Source organism: Aquarana catesbeiana, linkage group LG04 (genome assembly GCF_042186555.1).
Source record: "Aquarana catesbeiana isolate 2022-GZ linkage group LG04, ASM4218655v1, whole genome shotgun sequence".
Taxonomy (NCBI): Eukaryota; Metazoa; Chordata; class Amphibia; order Anura; family Ranidae; genus Aquarana; species Aquarana catesbeiana.
Window position 1 is genome coordinate 278,928,260 of NC_133327.1, and position 15,766 is coordinate 278,944,025.

At 41.5% G+C, this 15,766-nt stretch overlaps 1 protein-coding gene across 5 annotated transcripts in view; it reads left to right on the top strand.

Moving 5' to 3' along the window:
- The window catches only part of DLGAP2 (DLG associated protein 2), a 1,381,880-nt gene that overhangs the window by 1,085,993 nt on the left and 280,121 nt on the right, over positions 1-15,766 (top strand). For all 5 annotated transcript variants that reach the window (XM_073626624.1, XM_073626625.1, XM_073626627.1 and 2 more), the window contains one exon: positions 7,685-8,760. In XM_073626624.1, the coding sequence (XP_073482725.1) occupies positions 7,685-8,760 (1,076 nt within the window). The remainder of the gene's footprint in view (positions 1-7,684; positions 8,761-15,766) is intronic.

The window sequence follows — 15,766 nt, forward strand, 5'->3', positions numbered from 1 at the left end:
CAGTGCAGCCATATCAGTGCCCATCATTGAAGGAGAAAACGTACTTATTTACAAAAAATTTTAACAGAAACAAAGAAAAACGTGTTTTTTTTCGAAATTTTTGGTCTTTTTTTATTTGTTGCGCAAAAAATAAAAACCGCAGAGGTCATTAAATACCACCAAAAGAAAGCTCTATTTGTGGGAACAAAATGATAAAAAATGTGTTTGGGTACAGTGTAGCATGACCGCGCAATTGTCATTCAAATTGCGACAGCGCTGAAAGGTGAAAATTGGCCTGGGCGGGAAGGTGTCTAAGTGCCTGGTATTGAAGTGGTTAATGCAGCGCATTCTCTTCTTCTTAATAATGCTAGAATAATGACGTTACTTTGCTGCTGATATTCATACAGAGTTCTGAAAAAATGATTTCTTTATTATTTCTCGTGATCTCCTGAATAATATTAGTTATTTTTTTCGGCAGATCTCCATAATAATGTTTTGTATTTATTTTTATAGTGAATTTTTTTTTTAATCAAGATCTCCTGTTTTATTTATTTTTTTCTAGTGATCTCCATATTTTTTTTGTTTTGTGTGTCAAGTTATCACAACACCATTATTATCTTGTATTTTTTAACCTCAAGGAGGTTGGTTGGTGTCCCTTGTTAATTTAACATTGTATTTTTGAAATGTACCTGCCTACTCACAAACGAACTGTCATTTTTAAAGTAAAACACACAGGCAAGTATTTGTGAATCCAAAATAGCCATTTACTATGGGTCATAAGAAAATAAAGAGGAAGGCAAAGCTGGAGAAAACTGTGAAATTGGCGAAGCCTTTGTACCCCAGGGCTAATTTACAGCCAAAATTGGTAGCATGAGGAGTCCATATAATAGTGAGCACAATCCGGTCTCAGACTACAAGAGATCAGGAACAGCAGCAGATCACATATATGTCCCCAGGCTGTGGTCACACATAGCCATTACACTCTTGTCTTACTTCAACTCTTCCTTCCAGGCTTGCTTCCAGGCTGTGGTTTTGGAGTTGTGGCAGGAGGTGGAGGAGGAGGATGATGGTCACACTCACACAGGTGTGTTTTGTTTGTGAGTTGGCCCCTCAACCCCTTATTTAGGGGCAGATACATAATTTCCTCACAGATGAGGCGTTGGCCCTCCTCCATTTCCTGCATTTTGCATGCAGCCATGGAAGCAAAAGCCTCTTGAAGAGTGGGGGTGGATCTGAGGGCAGCATTAGCCTCCCGAATCAGCCCAAGCGCTGCCTCCTTCAGGTTACTCCCCTTCCTGGGCCTCTTGGTTGGAAGGCAGAGGGGAGGGACCTGGGATTCAATCAGGCTACTGGGCCTGGCCACCTCCTGGCTGCCACTTACCCCCGCCACTTCCTAGCTGCCACTCACCCCCTGCCACCTCCTGGCTGCCACTTCCTACGCCACCTCCTGGCTGCCACATTCCACAGCCTCCTCCTGGCTGCCACATTCCACGCTCTTCTCCTGGCTCAGGCTTTCCTGTGTATGAAAAAGGGACAAAGTTTTATTTTTCATTCATCAATCACACACAATTTTCAGCTCATGACTGTTGCAAATTGAATGTTAACAAATAGAAAAGACTATCCTTCTGACCCCAGCATTTTTCATTCTTGTCCCAAACATTTTTGGCCACTACTGTCTATTGATATGTAAAACACTTTATTAAATTAGTGATCAAAAATAACATCTAGTTAACATCATTAATTTTACAACAAGAAATATGTAGAACAATGCTATACCTGGCTCAAGCTGGGTTCCTCCACTTCTTCCTGGCTGGAAGGCCCAGGTTGGACATCGGAAGCCTCAGCTGGGGTGGAACGAAGCATGGAAGGAAGAGTGGAAGGAAGGGTTGAGTGTGATTGCCTGACTTCAGTCTGGTCTGACAGAAAACGCAGTCTGTCATAATGCCACAGCCTGGGGACATAAATGGCATCTGCTGCTGCTCCTGATCTCATAGAATCCTGGACCTTATTGAGCTCCCTATTATAAGTGCTCCTCATCCCACCAATTTTTGCCTTCAAATAGGGGATGGTTGCCATGGGGATCTGCGGCTTCACCAACTCCAGCAGTTTCTCCAGTTTGCCTGCCTCTTTTGTTTATGATTATAATGCGGATGTTTCACCTGCCACAGACAGGGCAGCTCCCTGTACTTGTCTATGAATAGGGGGAGGAAGTTGTGATCATTGAAGCTATCCATTTTCTCTGCAAGACACAACACAAGACAAACCCTAATGTCAGGCTAAACTCTCCTAATCTTGTCCCAATATAGGCCTCAATCTAGAGGCAGTATAGGCCACTGATGCACCAAGTTAAACTTGTACCTTCGTTAGAACGATCAGCGCTTCCGCTACTTCTTCCTCCACTCACAGATCGTACGTACGACGCACGCGTGTTACGCTTTATATACACTGCGCATGTGTGAAACTCCGCCCGCCCCTGATGTTCTTTCTAGTCTATTCCCCGCCCCTTTCGGTGCAGTGGGAGAGCACATGGCGGAGAAAGAGCAAGTGCATGCAGACAGCAGCAGCAGCAACGACGAAAGGCCGGAGCCACGAAAGTCCTGATCCCGGAGGAGATTTAAGGCCTCAAATATGTCCTTTATAGAGATGGAGGAGATGTGGACATCTTGAAGAGGGCCGACTATGATGGGAAGCATGGACCTTACCCAAACTCAAATGTTAGAAAGGCCAAGATCATGGCTAAAGTTTTGAGAAGTCTGCACAGAAATTTTGGGGTACGACGATCCAAGGATCAATTGAGGAAATGCTGGTCAGACCTGAAATTGAGGGAGCAGGATCAGTACAGAAATATCAATAGAGTTCTTCAAAAAAGTAAGTAGTTGTCATGTGTTCGTATTATTATTATTACTTGCATGCTGCTCCACGTGCTTTTCTTTACTGTTGTACAGTTTAAAATGGCAAGTTTCAGGTTCGTGGGCACAGTAATCATTCGTAGTAAACATCGTTCGTTCACCCACTAATACAATGTTTTTGGCAGATCCAGGTTAACTACATTTGTTCAGGCCTATTTGTATTTAAAGAAGTTTATGACATTGTTGTCTAGATGGGTTTGTACTAGAATGAAATGCAAACTTGATTCAGTGTAAGGAGAGGACTCTCAGTAGCTGTTTACACATCTGGATGCAGGAGTACTAATGTGGGACACCAGAACAAACTTTTTAGCGTGTCCCACACAGGTGCTCCAACGGATACTAGGGGTATCTCCATGTGTGAAAATTGTACAAAAAAAGGTAAGTATTCCAGCTTTATAAAGGGAAAAAAATAATGTCTTCAGCTTGGAACTCTGCCAAAATAGACAATTGTACGACACTTCCAAGCAATGTTTCATATTACTATTTCTGGCCTCAAATATCTGTGTGCTAAGTATACCTTTTTTTTATTCACATAGGGGAGAAAAGACTCGGGACATCTGAGGACACCAGGGACCCCCACCTCCTAAAGAAAAGCAAACCCCCACACCACAACCAGAAGATGTGGAGGAAGGAGAGGTTTATGAAGTGGGCGAAATAGTGACCATAACAGGCGAGTGTCTGAGACCACAGTTTCAGGTAATAGATGTGTGCCTGCATATTTATAATACATGGTGTGTTTTTTTTTATTTTAGGTGATGTGGATGTTGTGGAAGAAGAATCTCATTTCACAAGTGCACAGATCCTCATCGGGGAGATCATGGTGTGCAATCGTGATTTACAGAAGATCAAGGAAGACATCAATGATGTGGAAAAAAGACTCAAAAACATAATTGATGTTTTAGGCAGAATCTAAAAAACGCCAAAAGTCTTATAGTTTGTTTGCATTTTTATTATTTTCACACATTTTAAATATTTTTTAGAAAGCCAAATTTTGAAGATGCACAGAGTGTGTCAACATGTGCTATCTGCCATCACGGGATATCAAGGTACGCGTTTTGTGGTTGCAACCCCTTCCTCGCAACTAAAGTAGATGAGAGGAAGGGGTTGCACCCCCAAAACAGGTCCATTGATCCCCCATGATGGGAGCTAGCACATGTTGACATTAGGCATCAGATCAGGAGGGAAATCCCCATTTTGACCCTCAATTTGTGTGCATCTTCAAAATTTGGCTTTCACAGGGGTGACATCATATTATCTGATGAAGGCAATATCAACACAGTTTGGACATACTAATGTCTGATATTGCCTTCACTTTGTCAAAGTTGAACTTTGTAAGTTCCTGAGTTTTGTATTGTTTTATGGTTTTAAACGTGCATATTTTAACACAAAAAAGGCTATTTGTACTGTCAAAAACAAAAATGTTATTACTAAAATATGTTGGCTTGTTCAAAAACCATTTTCTAATGCACATGTGAATGTGCACAGAGTAAAAAGTTTTCTACTCAACAATGTGTGGCTTCTTCTTTCAATGCTCAATATAATTTTTTTGGAATAAATTTGTGTTTACACTGAAATGGGGGTTATTTACTAAAGGCAAATCCACTTTGCACTACAAGTGCACTTTCAGTGCAGTTTCAAGTGTACTTTTGAAGTGCATTTGGAGTGCAAAGTGGATTTTCCTTTAGTAAATAACTCACACAGTGCTTTATAATTTGCCACAATCATGCCATTTTTGTGACTCACCAAAATTCATTCATGGTGCTGAAAATGATGTATATTTTTAACAGGAATGCATTACCTACATTAACAACAAAAACAAGGTGTGTGTGTAGCAGACCCACAACATAATAATAGTTCGCTGAAGAAGAGATTGTCACATCATGTATCAAATAAATTACGTTTGCACTATTGAAGAAAATGGCCAAAAAAGGCCCATTGGAGACCCTAGGAGACAGCTAAAAGAAACACAAGCTGTAAATCAAAGGAAATATTATTTCAGTTTAACTAAAAAAATGTATTTTTAAAATGTTTATTAAACATTTTCTGGCATACCAATGGCCCCCCTACCTGCAAAGTACTCCATATATTTTATACGGACCTTGCATGTGCTTTGGGGGGCAAGCACTGAAAACCAGATACGAACCCACAAGCACAAACTGAAGAGCAGTAACGATCGGAAAAGCACAAGGCTGAAAATCGTGAATCGTCTCTCACCAAACTTCTACTAACATGAGATAAACATGAGATTAGCAGAAGGAGCCCAAAGGGTGGCGCACTGGCTATTAAACTTCCCTTTTGTAGTGCCGTCGTACGTGTTGTACGTCACTGCGTTCTTGCCGTTTAGAAGTTCTGACAAGATTTGTGTGACCATGTGTATGCAAGACAAGTTTGAGCCAACATCCGTCGGAAAAAAAACATGGATTTTGTTGTCGGCAAATCCGATCGTGTGTATACGGCATAAAAATTATAAGGTGTTTCAAAGCCTATGATTTTCTTGTCAAATTTCTTTTCTCTTTGCTTTAAAAACTCTTTTAAAAATAACAGATCGTTTACTGGTTTTATAGCAGACAAACATATTGGAAAGGTTAAAATATACAACTTCCAAGCTATAATTCCTTGATGATACAGTTATAAATGTTGACATTTATTTTGAAGGTTATACAACACTAGTTGCAGGTTGAATGTTAAATTGCTGTGACAGCCAATCTTCTGGTGCATTTAGCTGTTACGGGGGAGCGTTGGCTTACTTTCTTTCATCAATCAAGTGGTTAGTAGGTGTTGTGTTAGCTGGACTTACTACTGTTTTAAAGGAAACCTAAGATGAGATAAATATGGAAGTTGCTATTGCTGACCATTTTCCAAAAGTAAGAATATCCATGTCATCATTCTGATCCTCTGGTCTAAAAAGCAACTTAATCATTGACTCAGAAAAAGTTTGCTGCAAGTGGATTTAGAACAGGGTCAGAATGCCAGCATACTATTTCCAGGACAGTGATTGAGGGATTATTAAAGCCAGAGCATCAATATGACAGTATGCAGTTTCAAAAGGACACAGTTTTCTCTCATGATTGGCTCCCACTGCTGGCAATCACAGCCAGTGAGCCAATCAAGAGACGGAGGGGGCTGGGCTGAGCTGCAGCTCCGTGTGAGAATGAACACACAGAGCCACGGGACAGGAGCATGCCTGCTTGTGGGCAGGTGCCAAGTCCTGCAGAAAATTGAAATCAGCATTTCCATAAAGCTGGTCAGCAGAGGGAGGCATGAAGAGCTCTAGAATTTCCTGGTAAAGGGCTGTGCTGACTTTGGACAGTGGACCAACACTAGCAGATGACATGGCTCCCCAAATCATCACTGACTGTGGAAAGTTCACACTGGACCTCTTGCAGCTTGAATTCTATGCCTCTCCACTCTGCCTCCAGACTCTGGGACCTTGATTTCCAAATGAAATGCAAAATTTTCCACAGTCCGTGATGATTTGAGGAGCCATGTCATCTGCTGATGTTGGTCCACAGTGTTTTATGAAGTCCAGTCAGCACAGCCCTTGCAGGAAACATAGCCTTCCTGCTCAGTTCCCCCTTGTTCAATTTTTCATCAAGATATTTATGCACTGTACCACTTCATCACACCAGTGCAACTTGTAATGTGTTTTGAAAGGTCCAAATTGATAAGTCACCCCCTATTGTCGGCAATAGAACTGTTCAAATCAGTACGATTCAGACTTTGAGGTGCAGCACCAATTTATATTCCATATTTGGGCACCTCCAGAACCTGTGAATAAGATTACCCTCTTCTGAGATGCACCAATAGCACAATAAAAAGCCTCTGTGGGAAATGCAATGCAATATTAAGGCGTCCAATATACCTTATGTAAAAGGAACACCTGAATGAGTCTTAAAGGAAGGCAATATCAACATCTGAGGTATTATTTGCATTGCTTCAAGACATTCTTCATGTGTACCCACTTAGAGCAACTTTCCTTCCCCCTGCCTATTTTTACACCTTCTTACCTCTCATGCAGTGTTGTCCTTGAATCACATACTCAACTGCCCAGTGGAGTCAACTTTGTCTTACTGCAGTCTGCTGCACAGATGTGACAGCCCTGATCCACACCATCTTGGTTCAACTATATCATTGTGAGCTGGCTTCCTCTTCCAGATTCAAGCAGGCAGCCCAGGTCATTTGCTGTACTCATTAACACTAGCTTAACTTGCCGTTCTGAATTTGTTCAAAGTAGTAAATCACAAGAAAAGCAAAAGTATTAAAGCTCTGATAAAGGTTGAGCCTGTTTGGTCACCAAAATGCATTGGATGTTTTTCGAATATGAACCAATTTTATCAGTGAAGACATTGGAATTTTGGATGATTGTTTGGTGCATTGGACTGTTTGTATTTGGATCTTCCAATACTCAGACAGCAGGCCTAGGGTCATGTGTGCTTGCTCTGCCCACCAGCCGCTGTTTATCTTGCTTCGATTGGGGGAGCAGGACATGTCATTGTTGCTTAGGAAAAAATGGCAGCAGAGGGCAGGGTCAGAAGGAAAAAATAATGAAAGATCAACAAAATAAATGGGTGGTTTTTGGATTGTAAGGGGGAGGGGGTATGGAACCAGGGAGGAAGACTCACCAGAGTAAATGAAGGGCTGCTTTAAGTCTCACAATCTTGGAACTTTTTTCAAGATCCATGGGTGGTTATTAGTGTATAATAATTGTATAAATCCTATGATAAACTCAGATATCCTCATATATTAAGATGTTATCTAGGTAAAATCTATCAAACTTACAATGTTTTTCTTTCCAGATCAACAGCAATACTCATGGTCACCCACCCAGCACTTCAATGAAGAAAAATTCTCTCCTACCCTTAGGAATATGAAAGGATTATCTGGTAGTCGGAATCAGTCACAGCTATGTGCTGGCCATACTTGTGGCCTAGTGTCCCCTGAGGATTGTGAACATGTACATGACCATGGGCATCATGGACAAGAACCTAGGCAATCATATTTACTTAGCCCAACGGAGAGCTGTCAGATGGATCACCACCGGTGTTCTCCGCGGAGTTCAATCCACTCAGAATGCATGATGATGCCTGTAATGATGAGTGATCATATGTCAAGTAGCACTTTTCCAAGAATGCACTATAGTTCCCATTTGGAAACCCGAGACGACTGTGCTGTCTCACATACTAGTAGTAGTAAAATAAACCGAATCCCAGCAAACTTACTGGATCAATTTGAAAAACAGCTTCCTTTACACAGAGATGGATTTCATACTTTACAGTACCAGAAGACATCCACCGCTACAGAACAGCGAACAGAAAGTCCAGGGAGAATACGTCATCTTGTTCATTCTGTGCAAAAACTTTTTACTAAGTCTCACTCTTTAGAAGGGTCATCAAAAGGTAATGTTAATGGGACAAAAGGAGAGAGTCGCAGCGATGATCACCATCATGGCCATTACTCAAAACATAGTAAAAGAAGTAAAAGTAAGGATCGGAAACCTGACAACAAGCATAAATCTGGGATGACAGGATGGTGGAGTTCAGATGATAATTTGGATAGTGATAGCACTTATAGAACACCTAGTGTAATGAATAGGCATCATGTAGATCACATATCTCATTGCTATCCTGAATCTCTGCAGGGACATTTTGGGGATCTTTCTCTTAAGACTTCTAAGAGTAACAATGACATGAAATGCTCAGCTTGTGAAGGACTTGCAATGACACCTGAAGGTAAATATATGAAGAGAAGTTCTTGGTCGACGCTTACTGTTAGTCAAGCAAAAGAAGCCTATCGGAAATCATCACTTAATTTGGATAAACCTCTTGTCCATCAGGAAATCAAATCCTCCCTAAGACCATGCCATTACCTTCAGGTAAGACAGGCTATAATCAATTTCATCATCCTCATTTAACAATATGATGCAGAGATTAATTCTAGAAACCACTAATGAACTTTTATTAGGTTAACCATATACTAGAGAAAATACAACTAGAGAGCAATTTTGTTTATAAAAGTCCTTTATATCAATATATTTTTGTTTAAGGATTAAAATAAAAGATACAAAGATAAATGATTGTTTTAGCCAAGTGTTCATTGTTTATGTTCCAAGCAAACCTCTTTAATTGTGGTATTTTTCTTGCTGTTGGTATCAAAGTTACCTTTTTAGGTTCAAGCACCATTTCTTTTTGTTCCAGCTTTTAGCTTTGATCTTATGTTCAGGACACAATAAGGATTATATCCCCAGTGATTAGATTTGTCCCCAATATCAAGGCGACCAGAAAGTGTGTACAGAATTCTCTAGGCTAATATGACTGGCATGAACTGTCTGTTTTTTTTTCTCTAGAATATTATGTATGACCATTTTTTAAACTTCTGAAATAGTTCTAAACCTAAAGTAAATGTAACTCCTATTATATTTAGTTTGCTACAGCACTGTGTGCCTTAAACAATTGGCATTTAATACAAATAAAATGCTTGTTTTCACCTTTTTTCCTCCTTTGCTGCATCTCAGTGCTCCCTACATCTTGTATTCTCTTGCATCTACCTCGTGGCTAAATATATGCTCTCCAGAGATGGTTGTATGGCATTTTCTCATGGTGGGTTTTCTGATTGTGACAACAGTGGACTATATCTGTGTAATGTGTGTTGATTTGAACCAATTGCAGTCTTCATTTTTTAATGGAAGCTTTAGATTTAAAACATTGACAATGGCTTTTAAATATTGTATTAATATATTAAAACGTATATGGGGTTTTATTGATTGTATTTACATATATGTAGACTTATGAACTGTATGTATTACTTGTTGTTTTTCTCTGTTTCTAGAATTATTTTGTTAGATTCATTTATACATTTGCAGATATCTTAAAGTAAACTGCTGATGTTATTGTTGTAGTTGTAGAGTTGGTAAGTTTTTTGCTGACTAACTTAACTAAGTTAAAGGGACACATGCTAGCTGTATTTTTATTTTCATATTGGCTGTTCAGCTTTATCTCATTCATTTTCTTCTTCTATGTATTTATCAGTCAAGTGACCTAAACTATACTGAATATAAAGAAAATATTTAAATAAAGCCTTTTATTTGGGGAGTTGCACCAGTAATATACAACTTATACTTTGTGGGTGTATATGGAGAGTCGCTGTGTCCTTCCTGCAAAATATGGCCAATAGTACCTAAGCTAAGCCTCCACAACTATGAAGAAGAAAGCAGTCCAGAACTGGCATGGTAGACTTATTAGAGTAAGGCAAGCCATAGATTTTGTGATTTTTTGTGATGCTAGTTATACCCAAGTTGATCGATGGATCAAGAGAGTGACCAGAGTAGTTGTGTGGGAATAGGTTTCAGGAGCAGGTGGTGTGGTGGGAGTCAGAAAAAAGTTTAGTAACTTTCTCTGTAGTAATAGGTCAGAAGAGGAAAGTGTTGAATGTGGTGCTATAGATAGTATGTCAATTGGTAGAGATAACTGGCCATTGGTGATCTTGTCACAAATTGCATCTACTTTTGATGTCCTGGGCACTAAATTAAATAGTTGGTGGGGCAGTGGAGAAAAAGAATTAAAGGCAGTGGTGGCCGGTGGTAATTTTTTTTTGGGGGGGGCGGCAAACAGTAACAACCACCCCCCCGATTGGGTCTGAAGAACTTACCTGCTGTTGTAACACCTGGGTGGGCTAATGGCGCAATGCTCTGCACCACAAGCCCACCCTATTTTGAAGCCTATTAGAGCCTCTGGCTCTAATCAGGTGCTTCAAAAGAACACCCCTGCCACTGTAATTCATGCGCCCGACACCCTAAAAAGGGCCGGACGCATGAATAGGGGGTGGCCGCGGCAGAGCTCATGCTTTGAATGAATCTATCTATTCATATAGGGGGTGGCGGCCATGGATAGAGGGGTGGCACCTGGGCACCCCTAATGGATAGGCCGCCACTGATTAAAGGTAGAAAAGAGTTGACAAGGACTGGATGAGAGGTTGTTAGTGAAAGTGATAAAATAGGTCTGTTAAGCAGCATGGAGAGGCGTATTATATTATAGAAGAGTAGTTTTGTTTGACAAAGTTGCAGCAGTTAGGGCCTGATACTGTGTGTAAGAGAGTGGTAGGTTGTAGATCAAAGTGGCCAGGGCAGGGAAGGACAGGGGGAAATATTGTCGTAGAGGCCATCAGGAGCAGAATTAAGAAAAAAAGGGTGGAGTGGTGAAGTTTACTATGGGTAACTGTTTGCTAGTTGAAGGGATAGGAGAAGATAGGCTGAGCATAAAAATTGATAAGGTTGTGATTAGGATTGCACCGATACAACTTTTTTAAGACTGAGTACAAGTACCGATACCTATTTTCAAGTACCCGCCAATACCGATTACCGATACTTTTTTTAATGTGATGTGACAGTAGCACTAATAAGTAGCACTGATGGGCACTGATACACATATATATATGTATATATATATATATATATATATATATATATATATATATATATATATACATATATATATATATATATACACAATTTTTTTTTACAATCCTTTTTTTTGGGGGGGGGGGGGGTGGACAGTGTCAGTGTCCTTTTTTTTTTTATATTTTATTATTTTTACAATTTTATGTTTAAATATTTATTACAATTTTTCATTTTTTTTTTTTCTTTTATCAACCCTGTTGGGGGGGGGGCTTTGGTGAGATATCAAGAGTCTAAATAGACCGAGACAGAGAAAGGGACTAAGGACACAGATTTGGAAAAGGAAGGAGCTGGTAAATGACAGATTTACCAGCTCCTTCCTCCGCTCTCCATCCTGACAGATCTTGGGCAGGGGGGACCCGAGGAGGACACGGAGGGGGAGCAAAAAAGGAGAGGAAGAGGACACAGGGGGGGTGGAGAAGGAGCAGAAGAGGACACGGAGGGGGATCGGAGAAGGAGCAGAGGAGGACAGAGGGGGGATGGAGGAGGACATGGGGACCTTAGGAGCATGGAGTATGAGACAGGAGACAGCCAGAGATGATCAGTGCAGCGATGAGGTCCGTTACAAGCACCAATCTCCTTTAATAGATTTAAATAAATCAGCTGAAAGCTGGGGAAGGGAGAGGAGGAGAAGTGGCTGTCAGCTGCTTTATTGAAATTTATACAGGGAGATCGGTGCTTGTAATGGCCCCCACCACCGCACCGATCATCCCCTGACTGCCAAGGTATCCGATTAGGCATTGGAGCAATTGCAAGTTACAAGTACAAGTACTCTTGCAAAAGCTCAGTATTGGTGCAACCCTAGTTGTGATCAGACGAAGAATAGGGATGTTAGAGAGGTTCCAGAGGGTGCAGAGGAGGAAGTATACAAGGTCAAGATGATTGCATCAGAGTGAATAGGCGTGTGTGTACATCGTGTTAGGTCAAAGGTTGAGGTTAGTTTTGAGAAGATGAGTGGTAATAGGGGTGTTATCATTAACAGGGATGTTAAGGTCAATAAGAATGATAGCGGGTATTTCAGAGGAGAGAAAGTAGAGTAGCCGGCAGAGAACTGATCATCAAAGAAGTATGTTACCAGTCCAGGACGTTGATAAATCACAGAAACCCTAAGGGAAACTGTGAAAAAGGACAAATCAAAAGGATACAGAAGGAGTTTTAGGAGAAACATAAAAGGTGTACTGTGGGAATAGAATGATTCCAACACCACCTCCTTTTTTTGTCCACTCTAGCCTAGCTCTGAGGAAGGGGGGATGCCCCCGAAACGCGTTAGATGTACCCCGTGTTCTGTGCCTGTCCATGCATTGTTTTTATGGCCTTTTGTCAGTTGCATTTTGTGAGTACCCACTTTTATATAAAACATTTTTATTATTAAATTATCTTTGTTGATGCACTAGGTGTGCGCGCCTTCCATTTCTGTTTTTCTTGTAGTTCCTTTTGGATTACCCCATCTGAGGAAGGCAGAATCCAAAGTATTTAGTCAGCCACCAATTGTGCAAGTTCTCCCACTTAAAAAGATGAGAGAGTCCTGTAATTGCCATCATAAGTATACCTCAACTACGAGAGACAAAATGTGGAAACAAATCCAGACAATCACATTGTCTGATTTTTGAAAGAATTTATTTGCAAATTATGGTGGAAAATAAGTATTTGGTCACCTACAAACAAGCAAGATTTCTGGCTCTCACAGACCTGTATCGTCTTCTTTAAGAGGCTCCTCTGTCCTCCACTCATTACCTGTATTAATGGCACCTGTTTGAACTTGTGATTAGTATAAAAGACACCTGTCCACAACCTCAAACAGTCACACTCCAAACTCCACTATGGTGAAGACCAAAGAGCTGTCGAAGGACACCAGAAACAAAATTGTAGACCTGCACCAGGCTGGGAAGACTGAATCTGCAATAGGCAAGCAGCTTGGTGTGAAGAAATCAACTGTGGGGGCAATAATTAGAAAATGGAAGACATACAAGACCACTGATAACCTCCCTCGATCTGGGGCTCCACGCAAGACCTCATCCCGTGGGGTCAAAATGATCACAAGAACGGTGAGCAAAAATCCTAGAACCACACGGGGGACCTAGTGAATGACCTGCAGAGAGCTGGGACCAACGTAATAAAGGCTACCATCAGTAACACACTATGCCGCCAGGGACTCAGATCCTGCAGTGCCAGACGTGTCCCCCTGCTTAAGCCAGTATATGTCCGGGCTCGTCTGAGGTTTGCTAGAGAGCATTTGGATGATTCAGAAGAGGATTGGGAGGATGTCATATGGTCAGATGAAACCAAAGTAGACCTGTTTGGTAGAAACACAACTCGTCCTGTTTGGAGGAGAGAGAATGCTGAGTTGCAACCAAAGAACACCATACCTACTGTGAAGCATGGGGATGGCAACATCATGCTTTGGGGCTGTTTCTCTGCAAAGGGAACAGGACGACTGATCCGTGTACTTGAACTTGTACTTGAAAGAATGAATGGGGCCATGTATCATGAGATTTTGAGTGCAAACCTCCTTCCATCAGCAAGGGCATTGAAGATGAAACGTGGCTGGGTCTTTCAGCATGACAATGATCCCAAACACACCGCCCGGGCAATGAAGGAGTGGCTCCGTAAGAAGCATTTCAAGGTCCTGGAGTGGCCTAGCCAGTCTCCAGATCTCAACCCCATAGAAAACCTTTGGAGGGAGTTGAAAGTCTGTGTTGCCCAGCGACAGCCCCAAAACATCACTGCTCTAGAGGAGATCTGCATGGAGGAATGGGCCAACATATCAGCAACAGTGTGTGACAACCTTGTGAAGACTTACAGAAAGCATATTGACCAAATACTTATTTTCCACCATAGTTGAGGTATACCTATGATGACAATTACAGGCCTCTCTCATCTTTTTAAGTGGGAGGACTTGCACAATTGGTGGCTGACTAAATACTTTTTTGCCCCACTGTATATATATATATATAGATCTATAGATCTATAGATCTATATATATATATAGATCTATAGATCTATATATCTATAGATCTATATATATATATATATATATATATATATATACAGTATCTCACAAAAGTGAGTACACACCTCACATTTTTGTAAACACTAGGGATGAGCTTCGAGTTCGAGTCGAACTCATGTTCGACTCGAACATTGGCTGTTCGCAAGTTCACCGAACAGCGAACAATTTGGGGTGTTCGCGGCAAATTCGAATGCCGCGGAACACCCTTTAAAAGTCTATGGGAGAAATCAAAAGTGCTAATTTTAAAGGCTAATATGCAAGTTATTGTCATAAAAAGTGTTTGGGGACCTGGGTCCTGCCCCAGGGGACATGGATCAATGCAAAAAAAAGTTTTAAAAACGGCCGTTTTTTCAGGAGCAGTGATTTTAATAATGCTTAAAGTCAATCAATAAAAGTGTAATATCCCTTTAAATTTCGTACCTGGGGGGTGTCTATAGTGTGTCTGTAAAGGGGCGCATGTTTCCTGTGTTTAGAACAGTCTGACAGCAAAATGACATTTTGAAGGAAAAAACTCATTTAAAACTACCCGCGGCTATTGCATTGCCGACAATACACATAGAAGTTCATTGATAAAAACGGCATGGGAATTCCCCAAAGGGGAACCCCCGAACCAAAATTAAAAAAAAAAAATGACGTGGGAGTCCCCCTAAATTCCATACCAGGCCCTTCAGGTCTGGTATGGATATTAAGGGGAACCCCGGCCAAAATTTAAAAAAAAAAATGACGTGGGGTTCCCCCTAAATTCCATACCAGACCCTTCAGGTCTGGTATGGATTTTAAGGGGAACCCCGCGCCAAAAAAAAAAAAAAAAACGGCGTGGGGTCCCCCCAAAAATCCATACCAGACCCTTATCCGAGCACGCAACCTGGCAGGCCGCAGGAAAAGAGGGGGGGACGAGAGTGCGGCCCCCCCTCCCTCCTGAACCGTACCAGGCCACATGCCCTCAACATTGGGAGGGTGCTTTGGGGTAGCCCCCCAAAACACCTTGTCCCCATGTTGATGAGGACAAGGGCCTCATCCCCACAACCCTGGCCGGTGGTTGTGGGGGTCTGCGGGCGGGGGGCTTATCGGAATCTGGAAGCCCCCTTTAACAAGGTGACCCCCAGATCCCGGCCCCCCCCCTGTGTGAAATGGTAAGGGGGTACATAAGTACCCCTACCATTTCACGAAAAAAGTGTCAAAAATGTTAAAAATGACAAGAGACAGTTTTTGACAATTCCTTTATTTAAATGCTTCTTCTTTCTTCTATCTTCCTTCATCTTCTGGTTCTTCTGGTTCTTCTGGCTCTTCTGGTTCTTCCTCCGGCGTTCTCGTCCAGCATCTCCTCCGCGGCGTCTTCTATCTTCTTCTCCTCGGGCCGCTCCGCACCCATGGCATAGGGGGGAGGCTCCCGCTCTTCTCTTCTTCTTTTCTTCTCTT